This window comes from Microtus oregoni, unplaced genomic scaffold (genome assembly GCF_018167655.1).
Source record: "Microtus oregoni isolate MIOR12 unplaced genomic scaffold, Mior012 000006F_ref0000085, whole genome shotgun sequence".
NCBI lineage: Eukaryota > Metazoa > Chordata > Mammalia > Rodentia > Cricetidae > Microtus > Microtus oregoni.
In genome coordinates, this window is record NW_024543065.1 from 53257488 (window position 1) to 53283436 (window position 25949).

The 25949-nt window shown below is 51.6% G+C and overlaps 1 protein-coding gene across 3 annotated transcripts; it reads right to left on the reverse strand.

The window, feature by feature from the left end:
* Positions 1-2979: 2979 nt before the first annotated feature.
* Cd177 (CD177 molecule) lies at positions 2980-25162 on the reverse strand. Of its 3 annotated transcripts, none has more exons than XM_041653950.1 (21): positions 25077-25162; positions 24845-24985; positions 24455-24640; positions 23319-23438; positions 22989-23108; positions 21703-21843; positions 21296-21481; positions 19597-19716; positions 19276-19395; positions 17401-17541; positions 17000-17185; positions 15816-15938; positions 15488-15607; positions 12499-12639; positions 12201-12386; positions 10075-10194; positions 9739-9864; positions 5530-5670; positions 3980-4165; positions 3760-3894; positions 2980-3439 (listed from the first exon to the last, which is right to left on the reverse strand). In XM_041653950.1, exons 1-21 carry the CDS (start codon positions 25126-25128, stop codon positions 3228-3230), a joined length of 3003 nt encoding a protein of 1000 aa, XP_041509884.1. In that variant the 5' UTR covers positions 25129-25162; the 3' UTR covers positions 2980-3227. The 3 variants fall into 3 exon arrangements, with proteins under 3 accessions (XP_041509884.1, XP_041509883.1, XP_041509885.1); XM_041653949.1 differs by having other exon boundaries at positions 10075-10233; XM_041653951.1 differs by lacking the exons at positions 15816-15938; positions 17000-17185; positions 17401-17541; positions 19276-19395.
* Between the last annotated feature and the right edge of the window lie 787 nt (positions 25163-25949).

Consider the following 25949-nt stretch of genomic DNA (forward strand, 5'->3'; position numbering starts at 1 on the left):
CACACTGGTGTGGCTTCCGGTGTGAAAGCAGACAAAGCAGGGAGCTCCGTAGTGACACTTACCCAGTAGAAGGGGAGAGACAAGAGGTTAGAGCAGGCAGAGGAAAAAACACTGGAGACACGCAAGTGTCTCAGTGAGTAGGATTGCCCACGTGTGGGGGCCCTAAAGGGTGTACCAGGGAGATGCCCATGGGGTGGTCACCCCAAAAAGGTGTTGAAGAGGCCTAACTTAACATTAGTGAAGCCATAACAGGCTGCAGACTAACAATACTGGAACTGGGCCTCACCCTTACAGTAGTCAGGAAAAACTACAAGCTGTACTCTGTGGGGAACCGATCAGAATTGAGACAAGGGAACCGATCAGAATTGAGACAAGTACTAGATGTTCCAGATCATTGCCTAACCTGTGTATAGGTTGCCAATTTCCTTGCAGCAACACCAGTACCAATGACTGTTTGACAACACTCCTGTTGCCCCACTCCTGCCCTGTCAGGAGTTCAACCCCATCTGAATCTAGAATTCCACCCCCATTCCTTTACTCCTTAAAAACTCTGCCACAGCTGAGCTCAATGTGCTCCCTGGTCTAACTGCTGTGTAGGAACAGAGAACCCAAGCTGGAGCTTGCAGGAAAAAAGCTCTTTGCCTTTGCATATGAACTCAGACTCCTGGTGATCTCTGGGGGACTCATGATGTGGGCGTAACAGGTGTAGCAGGGAGAGAGGACATTCACTGTGCAGACAAGCACAGATGGATGTTAGAGAATGTGTGTCGGGAGGAGAAGCAGAAGAAGGGGTAGATTCTAAAATCAAATTTGGAGAGTGGAAAAAGCAAGCAGACACATATTGGGAGTCCCAGCAGCCTGTGGTACTCCATCACCATGCCAACTATGCAGATTCGGCTGGTGTCTTTGGGCATTTCTAGAAAGCAAGCATGGGCCAACGGGAACAATGCAAAAGAGTTGATGTTGGAATGGAGATGGCAGGGGGTTCTGTTGCGCCCTGGTTATAGAGACCCCATGAAGACCACCAGAGACACAGACTCATCGAAAAGCAAAAGCAAGTTTAATCACACAGCACAAACCATGGTAGGGACCTCGTCTCACACACCGATGGTGGGGGCCAGAGGAGGTACCCCACCATTTTAGGCGGGGTTTATAAAGGAAAAACCCCACAAAACTACAGTTATGGGCATAAGGGGTACAGGTGACTCTCTGATTGGCTGCAATCCAGGGAACTTCCCGCTCTGCTGATATCCACCTTGGGGCCTAGCACAGAATGGAGTTGGCTTTGTCCCTTCATTTCCTCCTGTGAATCCCATGTCAGCTGTGGTCCCAGAGCCAGTGTCTGTGTGGATGGCTTTTGGAGAGCCAGGTTAAGTACTGTTAATGAGGACTAAAGTGATGGGCTTGGTTGCTGCCCCAGCCTATCTAGGACTTGCAGTCCAGCACATGAAGACCCAAGGTTGATCTCCAAAACCCGTGTGAAAGCTGCCTGTTCTCTTTCCCAGTCCTTCCATATGTGAGCAATGCTCACATACGTGCTAACTGTATGCTCTCCTCTGCTCCCATGCCTTCCCCCACAGTGATCACCTGCATCCCATCAAACCAGGAGCTACGATGAACCTTCCGATCCCTAAGCCACATTTTGACAGGCAGCAGAGCGGCTAATTTTACTGAGGGACCCTGAGGACTGGGCCCGCTGCTTCTGTGCACCTAGGTTCACTCTTCTTCCCACTTCCCCTTGGTGTGGATGTCAGATCTGTGGGAACTGCCTTATTCAGCCCATGTGCGGGGTCCCAGGAGGACCATGACATTGGAAAAAAGTCTCCACTCTGTAACGTGAGGGCTAGCTTGTTGGGGTTTCTGTCCCGCCCGGTACCCTACAGTCGGCAAGGTCCCAAAGAAAATCACACAGAGGTCTCCATAAGATTATAAACAGATTGGCCCATTAGCTCAGGCTTCATATTAGCTCTTATATATTAACGCATTGTTCTTTTCTATGTTAGCCACATGGCTCTGTATCTTTTTCAGCTGGGCAGATCACATTCTGCTTCTTCGGTAGTCTGTGCAGGACTCTGGAAAGAGCTTCCTTCTTCCCAGAATACTCCTGTTCTCATCGCCCCACCTCTACTTCCTGTCTGGTTGACCCACCAATACTTCCTGTCTGGCCAATCAGCGTTTACTTAAAACATGATTGACAGAAGACAGACAATTCTCCCGCAATACCACTCCTCTCTCACAGAGCCTGAAACTCTGAAATGCGAGTTTCAGTCTGGCATGAAAATGTAACACCTGTGTTTGAGTGACTCTGTGTGTGTGTGTTGTATGGATGTGGTGTGTATGGTGGATGTGGTGTGTGTACATTGTGTGTGTGTATGTTGTATGGATGTGTGTGTAGTTGTGTCAATGTGGTATGTTGTATGTCTGTATGTTGCATGTATGTGGTGTGTTCATGTGGTGTATGTATGGTGCATGGGATGTGTCTGTGTTGTGTGGATGTGGTGTATATGTATATGGTATGTCTGTGTATGGTGTGCGTAGATGTTGTGTGGATATGGTGTGTGTGTGGTGTGTATATGGGGCATGTGGTGCATGTGTTGTGTGGATGCAGTGTATGTATGTATGGTATGTGTGTGTATGGTATGTGTATGGTGTGTGTGTTCCCTGATCCTTACCCTTTCAAGCCTACAATAGCAGCACTTACCTGGTAATGGTCCTAAGAAACTGTATCAAGCCTTATTCTCTGCTCCCGTGTCAATAACGCCAACTTGTATCACTCAGAGCCTCTTACCCAGCTACTGAGGAGAGGTGAAAGCCCTTTGCTGTGCTCCGGGCCCCTCCCAGGTCACAGTGAGGCCCAGCATTTTAGGTGGCAGCACCCTGAGGGCTCTGTGGGCAGACACAGGAAGGCTGGCCTTGGCAGTGGGTCTCTCATGATCCCACTGCCTGCCATCATCTCCTTGCATAAAGAGAAACCTGGTATTTGGAGAAACAACAGCGACTTTATTATTCCACATGTATGGCCAATATGTTGGGGTCCACTGGCACAGGGTGAGATCAGTGGCTCCCATATATCAATATCAGTGATGTGAGGTGAGGGATCGGGACAGCATGGGCAGAAGGTTCCAAGTGTAAGGTCTTAGGTTATGACGTCAGAGGAGGGCTGGGTATGGGTGGCCAACAGGGATTAAGGACTGCAGGGAAATGGGTTCAGCAGAGAGGACAAAGCCCTACAAACAAAGGGCTAAGAAGAGCCCCAGCCCTAACACCCAAGCCAGGGAAGAGGCCGAGGCACCTCCACCCAGAGGCTTTTGATCATTTCCCTCTTCATCCTCAGAGAGTTCTTCTGTGGAGAAGATCCCGATTGTTCTAGAGCCACCCAGTAAGCTTTTGTCAGGTGAGGACATGCATCCCTGAAGGCTCAGTGTGGAAGACACTCCACCTGGAGGGTGAAGATCAGTCAGGGGTGCCACAGTCCAGCAATGCTGGGAAACTCCGACCCAGGAATCCCAGACCCATCCTTCTCCCCCAAACCTTGAATCTAACACCTGCCTTCCTTCCTCCACCCAGGACTCCAGGTCCCAGTTCCACTCCCTGACAGGGCTAAAGGGCCAACCTTCAGCCTCATGAGTCCAGGCCCAGCTCTTCTCCCTCAGACCCAGGGGTCCAGGCCCAGCCTCCTTCCATCTGAGGTAGCCTCATCTTGATACAACCCTCCATCCTCAAACCCTGGAGCCCTGGCTCTTTCCTTCCCGCACTCACCTCCCTGGAGCACAAGGTCCCCTTTATAACAGCGAGTGGTCCCCTGAGGGCAGGTGACAAAGTTGGTGCTCTGGAAGCAGGATGCAAACAACTCTACACACACCGGACACTGCAGGTCTCCAGGGGGAAGGACATCTGAGGACAGAAAGAAAGGTTGGGGCGCACTGTATGCTCTCAACGCCAGCCACCAGCTGAACCCCCAAATGTCTGGGTCCCATACTTGGACGAGGGAGGGAGTTCAGCAGGACGCTGCTGCTGCTGGCTTCATTGCACAGGTTGGAGGAACAGAAGCGTGTGTAGGAAGCTACCAGCATTCCAGGGGGCTGGGAGTATATGGAGATACCATTGTTGTCCTCTCCCCCACGGCCTGAGCAACCTTTGCTCCCTAGGAGGAGTGTCCTTGGTCCTGTGGGTATAAGAGAGTGAAAGCTGGGCTGGGAAGGGGAGGGTGACAAGGCCTGGGAGCCCAGTTCTTGGGTTCCTTGAAGCTCCCAGTCACAGGAAGGACACAACTGAGCATGTTCTGTGTCAGTCAAAGCCTGAAGCTCAAGCCTGGCTCCTTCTGCTCTGCCCCCTTGCAGACCTTACTGCACACTGTCTCCACAGTCTCCCTGAGCCCCTCCCACAGGCTGCAGCCTCACTGGGCTCACCATCTCTTCCTTTTTATTTTTTTAATTACACCACTGTTTGGCCAATGGCTCGGGTGTATTATTAACTAGCTCTTACAACTTAAATTGACCCACAATTCTTATCCATGTTTAGCTACATGACTTGGTACCTTTTCTTTTTTTTTTTTTTTTTTTTTTTTTTTTTTTTTTTTTTGGTTTTTTGAGACAGGGTTTCTCTGTGGTTTTGGAGCCTGTCCTGGAACTAGCTCTCTAGACCAGGCTGGTCTCGAACTCACAGAGATCCGCCTACCTCTGCCTCCCGAGTGCTGGGATTAAAGGCGTGCGCCACCATCGCCCGGCCCCCTTTTCTTTTTTTTTTTTAAATTTATTTATTTATTAAAGATTTCTGCCTCCTCCCCGCCACCACCTCCCATTTCCTTCCCCCTTCCCCGATCAAGTCCCCCTCCCTCATCAGCTCGAAGAGCAATCAATCATACAACAAAAGTATATGCTCAACTATGTACATAGCAGCATTGTTTGTAATAGCTAGAACCTGGAAACAACTTAGATGCCCTTCAATGGAAGAATGGATGAAGAAAGTATGGAATATACACATATTAGAGTACTACTCAGCAGTAAAAAACAAGGACTTCTTGAATTTTGCTCACCATCTCTTCTACCCCCTTCCTTTCCCGTCTCTCCCCCTCCCTTCCTCTCTCAGTTTCTGTAGCTCTTTGCTTCATTCTCTCTCTTGCTCTCTCTTTGAGAGTCTCAGCCCACCCTGGTCTTGAATTCACTATATAGATGTGGATGGCACTAAATCTCAATTTCACTGTCTCCTCTTTCCCAGCACTGGGATTACAGATGTGTCCAGTTTACCTGGTGCTACGGATCAAACTCAGGGCTTTCAGCATGGTAAACAGACACTGAACTGACTGAGCCACATCCAGCCCGAGAATGCTTCAAATGATGGCGGTCATCAGGGCCCTTTCCATTATTCGAACACTGCTCTCATCTCCGGGGTTGGGGCTACCTTACACTGCCACCCAGCAAGGCAAGCCCAGGAAGAGGAGGAGGTGGGCAGGAACTGCGGGACACAGAACCCAGGGTAGGGCTGTGCTGGCCTGGTGCAGGAGTGCGGCTCTCGTCTCGTCCCACACACCTACGTCTATGAGGAGGAGCGTCTCCTGACATAACTCCTTAGGTTCACACACTTCGGTCGACAGAGCAGACCACTCGACAGCTTCCTTAGCAAAGCCAGTGCCAAGCTTAGACATGACCCCCTTGTAACATGTCAGAACACCTGTGGAGAGAAAAACCGTCAAGATTAGTGAGAGTCAGGGAGCCATCATGTCTGCCCCTCAGCTTCCGGGCTAAGGGCGGCCATCATGCTCCGAGTCATACTTCCCATGCCCTGGCTGTGACATCCCCGTCTGGATTAAGGGACTCAGAAGTCACAGTCCCCAAGCCTGTAGTTCCATTCACCCTGTTCCTCCCTGAGCACCTGCACCCCTCAGAGCCTCCTGAGGAAGACTTGCTCCTCCACTGAGGGCCCCTCTTCGGCCATTCTATACTCCCCATGGGGTTTCATGGGGAAGGTGGTCTCAAGCTACCTTTACCTTTTGTGTGTGTTTGTGTGTGCACACATGTGTGTATTCCTGTTCGTGTGTGTGTGCACGCATGTGGAAGCCATCTGGAGTGAGTTACACATCTTGCTTCCCACAGCATGTACTTTCATCTCTCCAGTCAAGCTTCTCCTTTCTTATTTATATACTTTTATGACATATGCGTGAGCGCATTATGTGTGTGTGCACGTATGTGTGTGTGTATGCGTGTGTTCGTATGTGGGTTTCTGTATGTGCCACAGCTTCAGGAGTTAGTTCTCTCCCTCCACCACATGGGACCAGGGAGTGAACTTAGGACGTCAGGCAAGAGTGCTTTAACCTGATGAGTCACCTCAGCTACCCTTGACTTGTTTTTCCAGACAGGGTGGCTCAGGGGTCTGAAGCTCTTGAAGTAAGGCCAAGTAAGTGAGGAGGACTGGGCAGCAAGTCGTGGGGTCTGCCCATCGCTGCCTTGCCAGGGCTGGGATTACAAGCATGTTCCACCATAGCTCTCTTTGTCTGTCTGTCTATCTGTCTGTCTGTCTGTCTCTCTCTCTCTCTCTGTGTATCTTTCTCCATGGGTGCTAGGAATTGGACTTAGGTTTTTATGTTTGCATAGCAAGCACCTATTTCCTGAGCCACCTCCCCAGCTAATGGATTTCTTTGGACTGAGAAGCCCTAGATTCCAAAGAGATCACTAGGTTGACCTCTAGTGAGCACTGGGCCTGCATGGTGCCTGGATACAGAAATGACTGCACAGATGAGCCCACTACATCCACTGTGTGTGTGTGTGTGTGTGTGTGCGCGTGCGTGCGTGAGTGTGCGTGTGTGTGTGCATGTGCGTACGTGTGTGTGCGTGTGTGTGTGCGCGTGCGTGCGTGAGTGTGCGTGTGTGTGTGCATGTGCGTACGTGTGTGTGTGTGTGTGTGTGTGCGTGCGTGCGCGTGCGTGCGTGTGTGTGTCTGAGACAGGCTCTAGCTGCGTGGTCCAGGCTGGCCTCCCTCTGGCAGTCCTCCAGCCTCTGCCTCTGGAGCACTGGGACTGCAGAGCCAGCTCCTGTCTTCACTGTTGACAGGACTGCCTCACTTCCTCACCACAGCCCCACAGCAGGTGGCAGCATTCTCAAGGGAGGGAAGCAGAGGCAGGAAGTGTTGGGGGTTTGTCCAGTATCACCCAGGCAGGAGGTGGCAGAGCTGGACTCGGAATTTTGGCTTTCAGTCTCCTTAGGGTCAGGGTTGAACACAGCAGTCCAGTTAGAGGACCTTGAGCTTGACCTTCCCTGACGACCTCACATGATCATCGTATGACCTCAAGTGCCCCAGGATGCAGAAATTCTGGGAGCTGGCACTGGGTGTCCACAAGCGCATCCCCGTGATGGCCCCCAGTGCGGCACTGGCCATCTCCTCATTTCCCAGGGGAGAATGTGCAGCTCAGCTGCCCTGCTCCTGCAACCAGATCTGCACTCTCTGCTCCATCCCACCACATCCTCCTCATCCTGCTTAAAGGTGGCCCCTTCCCCTGGGGCACAAGAGGCAGAGCTACCCAAATCCTCATCCATGTTTTCCCTCCAGCCCCTGCTGCATTCTCCAGGAAACCCTGTGGCTTATGTTGCACAGCAACTGCAGCACCTGAGCACTGTGGCCGCCTCTAATGCTTCCCCCCAGCTGCAAGATGCCAGGCCTTTTGCCTGCCTGTCCTGGGTCTCTCTGATCTCCTCTTTACTTCTCCCCCACCTTCTTTACCACCCAGCTCTTACAGGGGTCGTCTTAAAGGACAAGGTGATCCTGTCAGGCCTGAGAAACTCTTGAGAAGCCCGAGAAGACAGAAACTTCTGTTAGGTCTCCATCTTCTCCAGAATAAGATCTGATTTCTTAAAATGGCCGATGGGGCCCTTACTGCTGAACTTTTGCAAGAGCTGCTCTGCTCCCCCAGATCTCCCCCCGCCACACACATTCTGTCCTCCTAGCCTCTGCCAGTGGGTTTTGCTGAACCCCAATGAGCATATGCTAAATGCCCAACTGAACCCAATCAGGGACAGCGATGCTCCTCCAAGGGTTGTGTTTCATGCAGCATGCATGGGTTTTCTGTGTATGCTATGTGGAGATGTGAGGGGTGCACACGTGGTGTGTACAGATGTATGATGTGTGTGGTATAGCCTTGTATGTGTGTTGGGCAGGTGGGTGTTCTGTATTATTTGTATTTAGTTTGGATGTGGCCTGTAGCATGTGCTGTGTGTACCTTGAACTATGGGTTCTGTTGTAGGGAGGGCTCATGAGGTTTCTGGGGTTCCTCATATAAACGAGGAACACAGGATCCAAAATGTGTGGGATGCGATATATGAAGCACAGTGTGATGATGCATGTTTGCATGTTTGTGGCTGTTGTGTGGCATGCACAGTATATGTGGAATGTGCTTTCTCTTTTTAAGGAAAGATTACTCTTAAGTGTATGAGATTGTGCCTGTGTGTGCCTGTGCATCACATGTATGCAGTCCTTGCACAGTCCAGAAGGGGGCATTAGATCCCTAGAACTGAAGTTACAAACATGTTGATTACCGTGTGGGTGCTGGGGATTGAACCTAGGTCCTCAAGAAGAGCAGTCAGTGCTCTTAACAGCTGAACCATCTCTCTAGCCCTTGGGATACATTTTTAAAGCATACTGCAGACTGTCAGTGTTTCATAATCTTAGAAACAAAAAACAGACTTAATTAATGAGCACTAATCAAAAGGAAGAAGAGCGGTCTGGCCTCTGCCTCCCTGACTATCTTTTGCAGCCTTCCATGGTTCCTCAGTCCTGGGAGAAAGTTCATCCTCAGCTGGGTCTTGCAAGGGGTCCTGGCCATCAGGATTCTGCCTAGCTCTGCACCCCATCATACTAGGTGGCATCCTGACTCCCTGGCTTTGGTGATTTCTCTGCTTGGAGTAGTTCTGTCTTCATCCTAGAATCACCTCATCTTCTTGGAAAGTGAAATCACAGCTCAACACCACCAGTGCTCCATCCTCTTGTTGAGTCTGTCTGTCTGTCTGTCTTATGTCAGGGCCTCTGCAGTCATAGTTTTCTGGTGACCAATCTTTTCTATTTTAATGTATGTATACATGCATGTGCCAAGGCCAGGTGAGAATGACAAATGTGCTTTTCTATTGCTTTCCTCCTCATCCCTCCCTCGAGACAGTGTCCGTCACTGGGCTGAAGACTGGCAATCAGCAAGAGCCTCCTGTCTCTGCCTCCCACAGCACTGGGTTACAGTTTCACCTGCCTTACGGGAGGTGGTTGCCTAGCATTTACAGACAGGCTGTCACCAGGCTCAGAATATGCTAATGTTGTTCTGCTCCTTCTTTGTAATTTGGAGGACGCCTGGGATAGAGATGCCAATTCAGCCTGTGTGACAGAGCAGGCACACAGAGCAGAAAGATCGGAAGACATGACAGAGAGGGCAGAGGAAGATGTAAAAGTGACTAAAGTCATTCACCTGGTTACCTGGGAAACAGAATGCTAATGAATTTACCCTCAGTTTATGTTTTGGTATAAAGGCTGTTTGGAGAATAAACGCTAGGAATTTTCAGGATGTGAACTCAGGATTTCATGAGGGATCCCTTAGAATCTCCCTCCAGATAAAGCCATGTGAGTTGTGTCTTTAATCCCGCGCCTCCCCTCTGGTCCCGAGAAATAATTTATGGTCGGGGCTGGTCCCAGACCACGACACTTTTGGAGTCCCATATCCCATAAGGATCATCTTGCCTTGAGGCCGCAGCACAAGGTGTCACTTACCTTCATTTAGCTGAGGACCGCAGTCCTCACGTACAACCATGGGTCCAACTGTCTGGGTGCCGTTGAGCAGGTTGCAGTCTGGCTGGGATATGCAACCCTGAATCCTCAGGTTGGAGATGATCTCCCCTAGGATAGGAGGAGAGGGGAGAGACACAGATTGCTCACACATGCAGGTCATGGGTGCCTTGCAGGCGAGGCAAGCCCTGCTCTGCTCTGGGAGGCTGGTTCCTTACTCATTCCCTGGCTCAGTTTACCTTTCTTCCCCAGACACCCAGCACCCCCCCCCCCCCCAGCCTACCATGTTCAGACTCCCAGGGTCTCCACTTCCAGACTTACCTCCCCTGAGCCTGAGGACTCCGTTGTAGCAGTGTGTGCTGCCTGCGGGACAGACCTGCATGGGTGCGTTCTCACAACCATCTTCGGAAAGGCAGAGTGGGCAGCGCAGGGTCCCTGGGGCTGGGCAGCCACAGACACAGTGAGGAGCAGTGGGAGTCTCTGGGTTTGGATCAGTTACCCCCCTCTTAGTTCCCCAACATGCCTCAGTCTCTCTAGCAAGCCCTCCTGAGCTCCTCTCATGCAAGTCTGACCACAGGGAACTGAGGCTGTGGTTAGGAGGGCAGGAAGAGCCTGCAGAGACCCTGGGGCGGGGCATAGGGAGAGCTGTGAGGACCTTTGGGGCTAGAGGCAGACTAGGGGAGGGGGACCAGGGAAGCAAGCAGTGGCTTTACTCACAGCTTTTCCTAAACAGTTGAGAAAAATCCCTCATCACAAAGTAGTCCAGAACACAGAAACACGAAGCCTGCCAGTTTAGCACCACACAGGGATAGTGGGCAGCCTGAACCCAGTGTCCAGTAGGAGGAAGAAATATGAAAGCCCCAGACGAGAGGCGAGTGAACCAAAGCCAGCCATATGGAAAGAGGGAAAAGACGCAGGGAAAGCAGGGCTGCTGGGGCCAGAGTGTGAGGCTGGGGGTCTGTCAGACGCCCACCCAGGGGGTCAGTGGGCAGGTTCAGCAGGTGAAGCACCGGCCACCAAGGCAGACCTTCTGACTTCAACCCCTGGGACCCACATGTTGGAGGACAGAACAGATTTGCCCGGCTATGCTCCACAGACTCCCTGGTGCCTCCGGGCAACCCCCACTCATAATTGAACAAAATGAATGAAAAGAAAAAGCAAAAAGATCTGGAGCTGGAGAGGTGACTCAGCAGGTAAGGATGGATAACGCCAATGGGAACAGGGGCTATCTCTGACTCTGCTGGTTTTTGGTACCCTACTCCTCATACTGGGTTCCCTTGCCCAGTCTGAATACATGGGAGGTGCTTAGTCTTACTGCAACTTGATATGCCATGTTTTGTTGATATCTATGGGAGGCCAGCCCCTTTCAGAACAGAAGTAGAGAGTGGGGGTGGGGACAGGCACTGGGAGGAGAGGAGGAAGGGGGAAACATTGGTTTGCATGTTTAAGGAAAAAAAGGCCCCTGGCAGTTGCACCAGGACCTATCCCAGGTGCATGAACTGGCTTTTTGGAGCCCATTCCCTATGGTGGGATGCCTTGCTATGGGGGAGGGGCTTGGTCCTGCCTCAAGTTGGTATCCCAGACCTTGTTGACTCCCCAAGGAAGGCCTTACCCCCTCTGAGGAGTGGATGGGAGGTGGGAAGTGGGAGGTGAAGGGGGCCGGAAAGGGGGAGGAAGGGGAAACTAGGGTTGGTAGGTAAAATGAAAATAAAAAATTTTAATAAAAAATATGAAAAAAGAGAATTGATAAGACCCATGTAGAGGACCTAAGTGTGGCTCCTAGCACCCATGTTGCCAGGCTCACAACTTATAACTCCACCTCTAGGGAATCCAGTGTCCTCCTCTGGTCTCCGCAGGAACCTGTGCACATGTGTGCACACACAACTAAAACTAACTAAAAAGAAGAAGAAGAAGAAGAAGAAGAAGAAGAAGAAGAAGAAGAAGAAGAAGAAGAAGAAGGAAATCTGCTTAATTCAGGATTGCGAGAAGAGGTCAGATGGGGGAGTTTGAACTGCAGGTGAGAGAAGGCAGAGGAGGGACTGGGGCCCTGGAGAGGAGGGACTGGGCCTGGAGAGCAGGGACTGGGGCCCTGGAGAGGAGGGACTGGGGCCTGGAGAGCAGGGACTGGGGCCCTGGAGAGGAAGGACTGGGGCCCTGGAGAGGAGGGACTGGGGCCTGGAGAGCAGGGACTGGGGCCCTGGAGAGGAAGGACTGGGGCCCTGGAGAGGAGGGACTGGGGGCCCTGGAGAGGAGGGACTGGGGGCCCTGGAGAGGAGGGACTGGGGCCCTGGAGAGGAGGGACTGGGGGCCTGGAGAGCAAGGACTGGGGCCCTGGAGAGCAGGGACTGGTGGCCTGGAGAGCAGGGACTGGGGCCCTGCTGTGGGAAAAACAAGAGCATCATGACTCCTTCTCCCCAGCAGCTGGCTTCTCCAAGGCCCTCCCTCACCTGTCTCAGAGGGTAGAGCCCAAAGAGGGGCTGTGGTAGACAGGTAATTGCAGAGGTCTCCTAGGCGGCACACTCGGGTGTAGGAGGTGACAGACAGCCCTGGGCCCTTCCTGTGCTCTGTGACTTTGGCCTCTTGGTCCTCAGCTGTTGTGCAGCCTTTTGTGAGAATCCACCTCACCATCTCTCCTGGACAGACAGAAATGCGCAGGCTGGGGTGGAGGTCGCCTTTTGTTGCCCAACAGATCTAAGGGAGCAGGGCTAAGTAAAAGGGCGTCTATCCCCAGAGGGCCCGTCTCACCATTCTCTATCATCATCAACGTGTCTTGGCAGCCTTCACCCACACCACAGGTTGTCTGGCCAGCTGTCCACTGGAAAGGCGGTTGTGATACATTCCTTGTGATCTCCAATCCTCCATACTGGCATTTCAGAGCCTCTTCAGCTAGAAAGAGGAGAGAGAGCAAATCCCTCTCAGTACCGAACTGACTCTCTGGCGGGACTTCATTCACAGAGAGCAACAAGAGCCTTCTCTCCTGCAGTTCAGGGCAGGAAGCCTTGGTGCCTGTGCCGTCTAGTCCATGCCCTCAGGTCCCCAGATCTAGCAGTGAGAAAAGTATGCACTCAGTCCCCTCTTGAAGGTCTAACATTAGAGAGAGGCAGAAGAGGAAACAGAGGCTGGGTCAGAGAAGGTCATACTTCCAGTGTGCCGGATTCCTACTGGATCCTCTTTCCCTACCATGGCTCCCTATTGCCTTGCTGTCATTATTGAGGCTGTCCATGGCTCTCAATCCCGTGTGTTACAGGCAATACACTTAAGTACATCATGGGGACGCATTAGAGTCCCCACTTAAATGTTGCCTTCTGCACCATATCTAAAGGCCCCTTGATTCTCTATGATTTTATTTTCCTTTATTTTATTTATTTGGGTTTTTCAAGACAGGGTTTCTCTGTGTTACAGCCATCGCTATCTTAGAACTAGCTCTTGCAGACCAGACTGACCTCAAACTCACAGAGATATGCTTGCCTCTTCCTCCCGAGGGCCCGGATTAAAGGCGTGCACTACCATTACCCGGCCTGATTTTTATTTCTATGAAGCAAGGTCACGGGGGTCCCTAGTACTACATACAGGTGTGGATGGCTGAAGATGGAGGAGAAAATGGGAGTCTGTCAAGTAGAAGTTGGAGACCCAAGGCTGCCCCAAATCAGGCTTGTGGACATGCACGGCATACGCACACCGTGGAGTTGATGTTTTCCTTTTAGACGGGGTCTCGTGTAGCTAAGGCTGGACTCAAACTTGCTGTACAGCCAGGGATGATGACCTTGAACATTGAATCCCCCTGCCTCTACCTCTCAAGTGCCTGGATGACAGGCATGTTCTATCATTGCTGGTTTAGTTTCTACTGGGGGTAGAGCCCAAAGCTTCATGCATGAGAGCTCACTGTGAAAGTAAGAGGCCCCAAGTTCAGATCTCTAGTATCCCACGAAATCCCAGCATTAGGAAGTGAGACAGGTGAACGTTGGGAGTCTGGGCTAGCCAGCCTAGTGGGCACATACCATACACACATCACACTCACAAAAGCGTAAGTCACCATTGGCCATGCCAGAGGATCAGGGAGCTGCGATTGAAGTTCCACCAGGAGGAAATCCCCTGATGGGTCAGCCTCATTTAGGCAAAGCCACGGAACTACAGACCTTTCAAGATAAGTAATAAAATAATTGGTCCTTTCTTTGTAACTGCAAATGCAGCCTGCCATTAAAAGACCCAAGGAGAACACCTTGCTTGCCACATGGTTAATCTGTAACAAGTTACTTGGGTATGTATGTATGTGGGCTCTGGGGTAATTTGTTTTTCCCCTGTAATATATAAAATGTTTAATCCTGTGAGGGAGGTGGAAAACATGTTTTTACCTATAATCATTCACTTGGGAAATGGAACGCAACTGTTTTGACTCTTGTACTGCCTGGAAGAGTCTGTTGGGGTAGAAAAGCTGCGAAACAACATGAGAGGAAAGAGAGAGACAATAAAAAAGAGAATAAAGAATAAAGAAGGAAAGCATCAAGAGAGTTTGTGTCTTTTCCTCTCACTCCCCACTCCCTCACCCCCACTCTAGACAGCAAATTCTAGCCTTGTCACTATGTGGATCCTGCCAAGGCCCTGTATTGCTGGAGGCTGGCCCCCAAGACAGTGGTTAAAAGTGCATTATATTAATAGTAATGAAATACATGTTAAGATATTTAAAAGAACAGGAAAGAAATGTCATTAAAAAAAAAAAAGCCGGGTGGTGGTGGCAGCAATGGCGCACGCCTTTAATTCCAGCACTCGGGAGGCAGAGGCAGGTGGATCTCTGTGAGTTCGAGGCCAGCCTGGTCTACAAGAGCTAGTTCCAGGACAGGCTCTAAAACTACAGTGAAACCCTCTCTCGGAAAAAAAAAAAGCAGGAGGGGAAGGAACTGCGGATCATTACATGAAATGAAATAAAACGGATTCAGAAAGAAACATTTCACGTGTTCTCTCATGCTAAAACACATGCACACACACATTCATGCACACACATGCACACACACATTCATGCACACACATGCACACACACACATGCACACCCCTAAATTTGTATATCTATGATGCGAAAGAAGAAAGGAGACTATTTGGGGAAAAGAGGGGGCTAGCAAAAGAGGAAAGAGAGAGAAGGAGGTAGTTGGGGTCAAAGTACACAACACAGCTGAATGAAAATGCCAGTATAAAACCCACCACTCTGCACAATGAAGACATAACAATAAACTAAAAAGATGCAATCAGAAAGCTCTTCTTGCGCTCAGGACCCCTGCGGGTGTCACAGCACTAACAACAGCATGGAATCCCATGCAGAGTGACCACCTTGCACCTGGACTTTCCTTCCACTCAGCCCTCATCTCTAACACCCACAGGCTCACCTGGGCCAGCATCGTGCTTTTATCACTTACTTGTGTGCTGTGGGTGTGCACACGTCACGGCACACAAGTGGGGTCCAGAGGACAACTTAGGATGGGTTCTCTCCTTCCACTATGTGGGTCTCAGGGGCAGAACCCAAGTCAGTAAGGATGATACTCACTAAGCCACCTCACCAATCACTGGCCACAGTCTCTCCTTGGTCCACCACCTCCCAACCTCCAGCAGTCTCTCTGGAGAATCTCCTCCCAGGCAAACACCGGAGAGTGATCTCATCTAAATGGCAACTTTGGGTTGCCTCTGTTGGTGGTTTGGGGTACCCCACAAGTATCCTGTTGCTTGGGCGCTGCAGCATACGACTCACCTAACTGAGGACTGCAGTCCTCACGCACATCTATGGGTCCAATTGTCTGGGTGCCGTTGAGCAGGTCACAGCCTGGCTGGGACATGCAGCCCTGCACCTTCAGATCAGAGATGAGCCCTCCTAGGATAGGAGGAGAAGAGAGAGACAGAGAAGCGCACACAGAGAGTTCACAGGCAGATCATGTGAGCCTCAGAGGCAAGCCCAGCTCTGGAGGCTGGCCGCACACTCCTAGAAGCTCAGTTCCTTCACTCAGTTTACCCAGCTCTCTCCCTCCCAGCTTACTGGCTTATCATATTCAGTTCCCCAGGGGCCCCGAGTCCAGGCTTACCTCCCCTGAGGCTGAGGACTCCATTGTAGCAGTGCAAGCTGCCTGCAGGGCAGACCTGTTCAGGGGCATTCTTTGGACAGCCATCTTTGGAAAGGCACAATGGGCAACGCAGGGACCCCGGACCTGAGAGACAAGTCACAGTGAGGGACAGTGGGAGGCCCCAGTGGTCCTAAGAATGAAGTTAAGTTATTTGGTGCCCTCGGGTCTCATGGTGGCTCAAAACTCTGTGTCCTAAGAGGGCATCATGCCTGAAGGCAGGAAAGACTGTGGAGACCCCAGGCCTGAGTGCCTGAGCCTGCCAACCAGCAGTGTCTTTTCTGTGACCAGACAGAGAGATGGACTTGGCCAAGGATGGGAGGGGGTGTCCTGGAAAGTACCAGTGACTTCAAAGTCTATTAGAAGGTCAAGGAGGACAGGTACCAACATTTCAGAGAAGACCATCTCATACTCTGTTTAACAAATATCAGGGAAGGCCAGTGGGAAGTAACAAGCCAGGATCCTTCCTGGAGAAGAAACGTGACAGGCCCCCGTTAGTGACTAACCCCAGCAGAGAGAAAAAGACTATTCGGGATGGCAAGGTCAGACTGTGACAGAATCTGCAATGATTTAGCATCAGAAAAGTCATTATCGGATGGCTCTGTAGGTAAAGTGCTTGCTGCAGAGCCCCGAATCCCAAAGCCACATGGAATGGCATAGTCTCAAAATGCCAGAGTTGGGGAGGTGGCAATGAGCTGGCCCCTGGGGCTCATTGGCCAGCCAATCTACCCTAATGGGTGAGCTCCAGGCCAATAAAAGACCCCAGTCTCAAAAAAAAAAGGCGTATGGCTTCTGAGGAATGTCACCTGTGCCTTTTGGCCTCCACTCTTGTGCACACGCACGCGCGCAAACACAAAAGAAAAACCACCAGTGCTGTTCTGTGACTATGAGAAGTGCTCCTGGGAGTTCAGAGGTGCAGATTTCAGGGCACGTGGGAGAAGGAAGGAATAGGTGGAGCCTGAGAGAGGGGTGAGGGAGTAAGAGAGAGAGACAGAAGTCTAGGTGGGACGGGGTGGGGGGGACGGGGCGGGGTACAGCAAGGGGCAACCTGAAATGAACACCTTTAGTGATCTCTTTAGAACCACAGTTCGGTCCTTCATTCTGTCACCCCTTCCCCTTCATCTGTGACCCCCACTTCCCTCTAGCACCTGTGACAGGTGGTGGGATCCAGAGAGGATGGGTGGAGGACAGGTCATTGCAGAAGTCCCAGTGGCGGCACACGTGGGTATAAGAGATAATGGAGACTCCGGGGCCTGTTCTGTGCCGGGTGATTCGGGGCTTGTGGTCTTGGTCTGCTGTGCAGCCTTTGGTGAACACCAAGTTCACATTGGGTCCTGGAAGGAGAGAGGGAGACCGGGAGGGTCAGGATGACGGGGGGAGGGGGGGTCGTGGTGGGATGTTGTGCCTCGGGGAGGTGGGCGGCCTCCTGGTGGTGAGATGGTGGGTAGGGACTGGGCGCTGGGGGCGTGGCCTCGCGAATTCCCGGCAGAACTCCAGGGGCAGGGCTGAGCCAGAAGGGGCGGGTTGCACACCGAAGCTCCGGTCTCACCATTCACTATGAGTAAGACTGTTTCCTGGCACCCCTCGCCGATTTTACAGGTCTCCCAGCTGGTTGTCCAGTCCAGGGGCAGCGACGACACTTTAATTAGGCCATCTACTTGCCCACTCTTGCATTCTAGGGCCTGAGCGCCTGGGATAGGAGGAGAAAACCTATAAAGGAAGTCTCTCAGCTTGACTTCCGGGATTACCGTCTAGCCACCATAAACCGCCTCTGTACTTGCTACATGAAGCAGTGACACACAACTCAAGTCGTGAAGTCAAACATTGTGAGACAAATTAAAACTCAAACAAGGCCAACGTGGCACTGGAGATTAAGGTACTTGTCGACAAGTTTGACGACCTGAGTCCTGAGTTTGGTCCCCAGAACTCAGATAATGGAAAGAGAAAACCAGTTCCCTGAAGTTCCTCTTACCGCCCCCTGCCCACCCTGCCACTCACACAGCATGGCCATGTGTGTGCACATGAACACACACACATAAATAGGTAAATGTACTAAAAAAATAAAGAAAATACAAACAGGAACATTTGAGGAATCCACTCAACTCTCTAAAATGTTTGTGTGTGCATGCATGTGTATGTACAGTTGTGTGAGCATGCAGGTGTGTGAGCATGTATATGTGTGTGCAGATATATATATGCGGGTGTGTGAGCATGCATGCCTACATACAAGTGTGCCAGCATGCGTGTGTGTGTGTGCAGATGTGTGTGTGTAGGTAGGTGTGTGAGCATGCATGCTTATATACAGGTGTGTGAGCATGCATGAGTGTATGCAGATATATGTGTGCGGGTGTGTGAGCATGCATGCCTACATACAAGTGTGCCAGCATGCATGTGTGTGTGCAGATGTGTGAACATGCGTGTGTGTGTGCTTTGTGTGTGCACATGAGTGTGGAGGGCAGAGGTGGGTTCTGGGTATCTTCCACCTTATCTTTTGAGACACAGACTCCCACTGAACCCAGACCTTATTGACTGGCGTAGCAGGGGCTCTGGGAATTCATCTGTTTCTTCCCTCCCCTCTCTCAACCCCAGTGCTAGGGTTTGGATGTGTGCTGCTCTGCTCAGTTTTACACTGTGCTGGGGTTGCAAACTCTGGACTTCGTGCTGTGTGGAAAGTGTTTTCCCTGCTGAGCCATCTCCCCAGGCCCGTCTACATGCTCTCTTTGAGGCTCTGAGGGTTAAGACGACACAGGCATGTTAGGAAACTGAGGCTGGGACAGACAAGACCGGGCACTTAGGCAAGATAATCCATTTTCTGTCTCTACGATAGCTACTCTTTCCCTTGCATCCCTTCTGAGAAACTCCACCGCCACCCACACCTGCCAGGTGAGTGCCACTGTGGCTGCACAAGTAGGGACACTCCCTGAGCCCCCACTTGAGTCCTGCATTCTCCACTCTCTGGTTTTCTTTCCAATGGAGTGAGGCTGCTGGGCATCATAGATGAGGATGGGAGAAGGGGATGGAGAGACTGGAGGTGGTTAAAGGACCCTGAGACCCAGACTGACGCCAGGACTGGGTGTATAGAATGGGGACAAACAAGGTGCACCTGGCCCTTTCCCACTGAGCCTGTCCTTCCGTAAGGAGGGCCACATGAGCTCACTAGTTCCAGAATTATCCAACATTCTCCTCAATGCTTTTGTGTCCTGGGTCACGCTCCCAGTCTCCTTTACCTGGATACCTTTCGATGCTGCTGCCACAGCCTCCCTGAAGAATCTCCCTCCCCCAGTTGCTTGCGCACATCTGAGCAAGTGATGCTCTGGGCTGGCCAGCCATGGTGAGTGGCTTTGGATGTCTCACACCCCACAAGAATCATCTTGTCAGGGCTGCAGTGCAGAGAATGCGTCTCCTTTTCCTGTACGAAACTCACCTGACTGGGGCCCGCAATTCTCACTCACTCTTATGGGTCCGATGACCCTGGTGCCATTAAACAGGTTGCAGCCTGACTCCGGCATGCAGCCCTGCACCCTCAGATTGGTGGTTATGCCCCCTAGGAAAGGAGGAGATGGAGAGAGACAGAGACACTGACATAAGGATCATGCAAACCTCAGAGGCAAGCCCAGTTCCAGGAGGCCTGCCTTGCCCCGCTCTGGGTCTTATACCCTGTCTGTCTACTCTCACTTCCCAGATACTGAATATCGACTTCCAGTCCTCCTCATCCACTTGGTAGGGTCACCATGTCCAGGCTTACCTCCCCTGAGTCTGAGGACTCCACTGTAGCAGTGTGTGCTGCCTGCAGGGCAGACCTGCTCAGGTGCGTGTTCACAGCCACGTATTGACAGGCAGTGTGGGCAGCTCAGGGTCCCTGGGACTGGAAGCAGTAGATGCAGTGAGGGACAGTAGGGATTCTGGATTGGGTTCAAAGGACTCCCAACTTATTTTCCCAGCATGCTCCACTCTCTCTGTACAGGCCCAGCTGCAGGAGTAAAGGGGTAGAGAGTGCAGAAGAGGCCTCTGGCCAAGAATATAAGAGGTGCTATTTTCCTAGGTGGGGTCTGGGGGAGTTTCCGAGGCTGGACAAGAGACATGAACTTAAGTAAGAAAGAATGAGAGTACCTCAAAGGGACCACTGACTTTACTCCAAACTTATTTTTTGAAAATATTTATTTTTATTATTTATAATTATGTGTATTTTTGTGTAGGTGGAGGGTGAGGGGTGGGTTTGCGTATGTGTGTGTAGGTGCCTCGACTTCAGGGTCTTTGGAACTAGAGTTACAGGCTGTTGTGAGCCATCCAAGGTGAGGGCTGAGAACTATACTTGAGTCCTATGGAGAGCAACAGTTTTCTTAACACCGAGCAGTCCCCACCCCAGTTTGCTCCCAGCTTCTGCTAAATAACCAAGGGAAAGAGAGCTGTACTGTTTCAGAATAGGAAGAAACAAAGCATCGTCTCAAGCTGTTTTTGACACCAGGCAACAAGAAGGGAATGTTCTAGACTAATGTTCAACAGGAAGAGGAAGTGCCATTAGGGTCCCAAATCAGCCTTAGAGAAAGCAGGAGGAGCCAGGCAGGAGCAAGGCCTCTCTGAGGTTGGTGGTTCAGCATCAGAAAACAAACATGGGAGAGTTAGTGAGGTGCGTGCAGACAAGGCCAGCACAGGGATCTAGGAAGGACCATAGGAGAGATGCACAGCCTGAACTGGAAGTCATTTGAGGTCAAGGTGGAGGGAGCTAACAGGCTGCCAGTCAGTAGAGTGGCAGTGATTTTAAACAGCCCCAAGGGTGGGGATGTCACTCACTGGTCGAGCCCCTGCCTAGAATCCTCCAGTGAGGGGTTAGAGATGTGGCTCAGTGGTAGAGCCCCTGCCTAGGTGATGTGAGAAGTCCTTCTGTATATGTGTTGCTTTTATTGGATAATGAATAAAGAAGCTACTTTGGCCTGTGTTAGGGCAGAATAGAGCTAGGTGGGAAAACTAAGCTGAATGCTGGGAGAAAGTAGGTGAAGTCAGTGAGATGCCATGCAGCCACCGCAGGAGACAGACACACTGGAACCTTGCCCGTAAGCCACAGCCACGTGGTGACACACAGATTAATAGAAATAGGTTAACTTAAGATATAAGAGGTAGCCAATAAGACACTAGAGCTAATAGGCTAAGCAGTGATTTAATTACTACAGTTTCTGTGTGGTTATTTTGAGTCTGGGCGGCCAGGAACAAAGGAGCAGCCTCCCCCAACACCTAGAATCCCCCATTGAGGGTCTGGGGGTGTGGCTCAGTGATTGAGAGTACCTGCTTAGCTTTTGCAAGGTCCTGGATTCCATCCCCAATACCACCAAAAATTTAAAAATTTGCAATAAAATAAATAGCCCCTGTGTGCTTACTTCTATCCCATAGCCCTGTCTTTCCTCTAGACAACCCCTTCCCCTCTCTAGGGATTCTTCCTACTCTGGTACCTGTGTCAGGGGGTGGAGTCCAAAGATTTTCAGTTGTAGACAGGTCGTTACAGAAGTCCCTGTGGCGGCACACATGGACATACGTGATGATAGAGATTCCAGGGCCTGTTCTGTGCCTGGTGATTTGAGCCTCTGTGTTTGCAGCACTAGTACATCCCTTACTGAGAACCATGTGAAATTCTTGCCCTGGAAAGAGAGGGAGGCTGCTGGGAGCACAGACCTCCAGGTCCGAGTGAGAGATAGCACAGCTGCTAGCGAGGAAGGCCCAGGCACAGGAAGGGTTCCCCTGTTCGTGAAGGAGTCCTAGATTTCAGTGCCAGGGAGGTGGGTTATGGAGTCATTCCCAGGATGTGGTGGGAGGGGCATGCAGTGGGAGTGACTAGTGATAGGGCGGGGCCTCTTCTTACCATTCTGTATTAGCATCAATGTTTCAAGGCACCCCTGGCCCGCCTCACAGATTCTCCAGCCAGTTGTCCAGCTCAGGTGCAGCTCTGATACATTCCGTATAGTGTCTAAGGCCACACTGTTGCAGTCCAGAGCCTGTGGACCTGGATTGGGAGATGGAACCCACCTCAAGGGCTTCCCCAGGCCCCAAGAGACGCCTTTCTGATGGGACACATGTCATAAACACTAACAGGTTGGCCCCCTTTGTAGACCTCTCTTGTGCTACTAGAGGCAGCAGTTCTTGGTGTTAGTGATATCCAGCCAAATCCTCAGGCTTTTCCATCTCCTTGGGTAAAAAGGTCAACACCAAGCTGGGGAGATGAGACTCAGTCAGAGTAGTGTTTGCTAAGCAAGCGTGAAGGCCTGAATCTGTGATCCCGAACACTCAGGGAAAAGCTGGGTGTGTGTTAGGGCTGGAGCGGTGGCTCTTCCTGCAGAGGATCCGAGTTCAGATACCATCACCCTGCATCAGACAGCTCTTGACCGACTATAACACCAGGGACATCCTTTTCTGGCCTCTCTGAGAGCCTACACACATAAACACACACACTAAAAAAATACTCTTCAAAACTCTGGGTGTAGGGCACATGCCTGCAATCCCAGTCCTAAGGAAGCAGAGGCAGGTGGATTCACCACCAAGCCTGGCCGAATTGGCAAACTTCAGACCCTTGGCATCACACACACACACACACACACACACACACACACACACACTCCATTTCAAAGGAGGTGGGTGAAGTTCCTGAGGGTGATGTCTGAGGTTGGTTTCTCACCTTCACACACATGTACACATGGGGGCACACACATCCACCCATTCACACATGAACACACCCACACCCACTAAAACAAAAGCTGCCAGGAGACCTCGGCTTTCCCAGGCCCATGCAAAGAAGGCTGGCATCACTTCCCCCAGAGCCTCAGCACATGGTCCTGAGCTGACTGCTGCAAAACACCACAGAGGAACCCCCTCTCAGCAGCCTTCCTCCTCGCCCCTCTGTTCCACCCAGAACACCCGCCTTTGGTTCAACATTAGCTGTGTCTCTGTTCTCTAGTTCTGCCCGTGACCACACCCCTTTCTTGTCTCCCGCAGCTGGCATGCCTTCTCTAGCCCTCCAGTCACCCTCTGGAAGGGTCCTTGCGCTCCCTCTGGACTTCTTGGGAATGGCTGGCCCTGGTTGGTGGCTCTAGGGTGTTCCACACTTTCTAAGGATGATCTTGTGCCGAAGCTCAGCCTCGTTTTCCTACTCACCCAACTGAAGACCACACTTTTCACTCATATCCAAGGTCCCGATGGTCTTGGTGCCGTTGAGCAGGTTGCAGTCTGGCTGGGGCATGCAGCCCTGCACCTTCAGATTGGTAATTATGTTGTCTAGGCAAGGGGAAGAGGATGAGAGGAGAGGTCTGGGCGGGGAGAGAAAGCTGACAAACTTTCCAAATCTCAGGCAAACCCAGCTCCAGGAGGCCAGTTGCACTTTCTTGCAGGTTCAGTGCCCAAACTCAGTTTACCCTTGTTCTCCAGACACTCAGATATCAATGCCTAACACGCCCCCCCCTCCCTGGGCCCGACCTCCAGACTTACCTCCCCTGAGCCTGAGGACTCCATTGTAGCAGTGTGTGCTGCCTGTGGGACAGACCTGCATGGGTGCGTTCTCACAACCATCTTCGGAAAGGCACAGTGGGCAGCTCAGGGTCCCTGGGACTGCAGGCGACAGATAAGGTGAGTGGGGAGGACCTGGCTGTGGTTCAGACACCTCCTCCCTACTTTGTTACCCAACATTTCTTCCTGAGGTTCCCCTCATACAGGCCCAGCTTCAGGGATTTCAGGCTATGATCTAGCTGGGGAATCAAGGACAGAAAGAGTATGGAGGTGATCAGAGACCCCGGGACTGAGGTCAGAACGGGGCTGTGGTTTCACCCACAGCTTCTGCTAAACAGTGAAGGAAAGTGAGGATTTGCTCAGCAAATCCTCCAGTGCGCCATTGCCCAGATGTCACGTGACAGCAGCAAGGAAGGACGAAGTCCCAGGCCAGAGCTGGGGAGACATGCCTTGGCAACATGAGGATCTGCTTTCAGTTCCCAGCACCCATGTATAAAGCTAGGTGCACTCGTCTATTGATGATCCTGATACTTAGGTAGCAGAGCCAAGTGGATCCCTGAGGCTGGCTGGTCAGCCAGCCAAGAATAATCTGTGAGATAGCTCCAGGTTCCAAGGAGAGACCTCGCTGCAAAGACACTAACTAGATGGTTTATAAGGAAGAACACCCCAAGTTAGACTCTGGCTTCTTTACATATTCATGATCGTGCCCTTAGGTAAAGGAAACACAGAAACCTATATAAGAGCCACCCAGAAAGAGGCACCATGCTGGAAGAGTGTGGGGGGGATGAAGCTCCAGAGTTGAAGGCTGGTGGTTCAACATCAGAAAATATAGCTAGCTCATAACTCCAACTCTGTTGTAGAATGTTGGCAGGAGTGTTCTGAGGCAGGATGGAGGGAAGAGAGGGTGGGAAGAGACAGAGGGTGAGTGAATTGGAAGAGGGAGAAGGACAGATGTGCAGTAAAGGGTGGGATGGAGCCAGTGAGCTGGCCAAGCTTCCGTTGGTGAGTGTTTGTAAAAGAATAATCCTGTGTGCTGATTTCTCTCCCATAGCTCCACCCCTTCCTTATAGGACTCCCCCCCCCCCGTCCCCACCTGTCATTCTTCCTCCCTGTGGCACCTGTGGGTGTGGGTAGGTCTCCAAGAACTTTAGTGCTGGACACATCATTGCAGAAGTCACTATGGCGACACACACGGATGTAGGAGACGATAGAGAGTCCAGGACCGGTCCTGAGCCAGGTAACCTGGGGCTCTTGGTCCTCAATCTTAACACAGCCCTTGCTGATCAACAAGTTTATTTGGGGTCCTGGATGGAGAAGGGAAAGCGGGTGGAGGTGGGGATTGGGATTTCAGGATCCTGGAGTGAGTGTGGGCATCCCGAAGTGGGTGAGATGCTAAGAAAGAAGGGACTGGGCATGGATGGGTTGCACCTTCTGCTGAGGGAGAGTCCCTCCCAGGGATGCAGGATGCCCAAGGGCAGTGGGACCAGGCTCTTCAGGGGGTTTCTTACCATTCTCCAGAAGCATCACCAGGTCTTGGCAACCGTCACCAACCTCACAAGTTTCCTCGCCGATGTTCCACTTAAGGGGCAGCTCTGAGGCATTGCGCACAGCCTCTATTTTGCCGCTTTGGCATCTCAGAGCTGGTACACCTGGGTTGGGAAGATCAGCTTCATCTCAGTCGGTTACCTTGTTCCACCTCCTGGGACAGATGTCCCCTTCCAGGTGGGATTTTTCATGTACCAGGTAGCAGAGTCGTGACACCCAGGAGGGTCAGCACTGGCATAAGGTTCATGACTCCTGTCCCTGGCTAGAAATGCCTCCAGCGCTCTTAGAGCAGGAAATGCAACCCTTTTATACCCAGGATTACCCAGGGCAGCTCAGGAAACGGGGGAGTTGCCATGCAATAAACACCAGACTAGAGCCCCACCCTGAATCTACTGCTAGACTCTTGGAATAGTCCCTACCCCTGGACTGAAGAGTACAGACCCAGCCTTCAACCCTTAGAACCAGGAGGGATCCAGCTCCCAAACCCTCCTCCCTTGGGCTGAAAGATCTTGGTCTAAGCCTTGCCACTAACCCAGGGGTCCACATCTCGACAGCTTCCCGAGAGCTAGGAGTCTAGGACCCGGCCATCCTTTCCTCAGCCCTAGGGATTCAGACCCCAAACCCCTTGGACTTAGGAGTCCAGTACTCATCCTTCTTCAGGCTGACAGTTTGAGAACCTAACTATCCTCCCTCAGACCCAGGAATCCAGACACCAGGTCACCTTCCTCAGACTGAGGACCCCAGGGCCAGCCCTCCTCCCTCAGACCCAGTTCTCCAGGCCCCAGGTCCACTTCCTCAGACCCTGCTCCTTCCACAGTAAGAACTAGAGTTACCCTGCTCCCCATTGACCCAATGGCACTTCCCTTTGAGCCACCCATGGGGCCCCTACCATGTTTCCAAGTATTACAGGAACCCCATTTCTTCATCTCAGGGCTACTCAGCTACCTTCTAGTCAGGTGGGGAAATGGGTCAACTCTGTGAGGATATTGCAAAATGTACCTCAGGCCTTCTTGCCCTTGTTTCTGTCCCCCACTGGTAATCTCTGTCTCCCTGGCTTTTTTCCTGCAT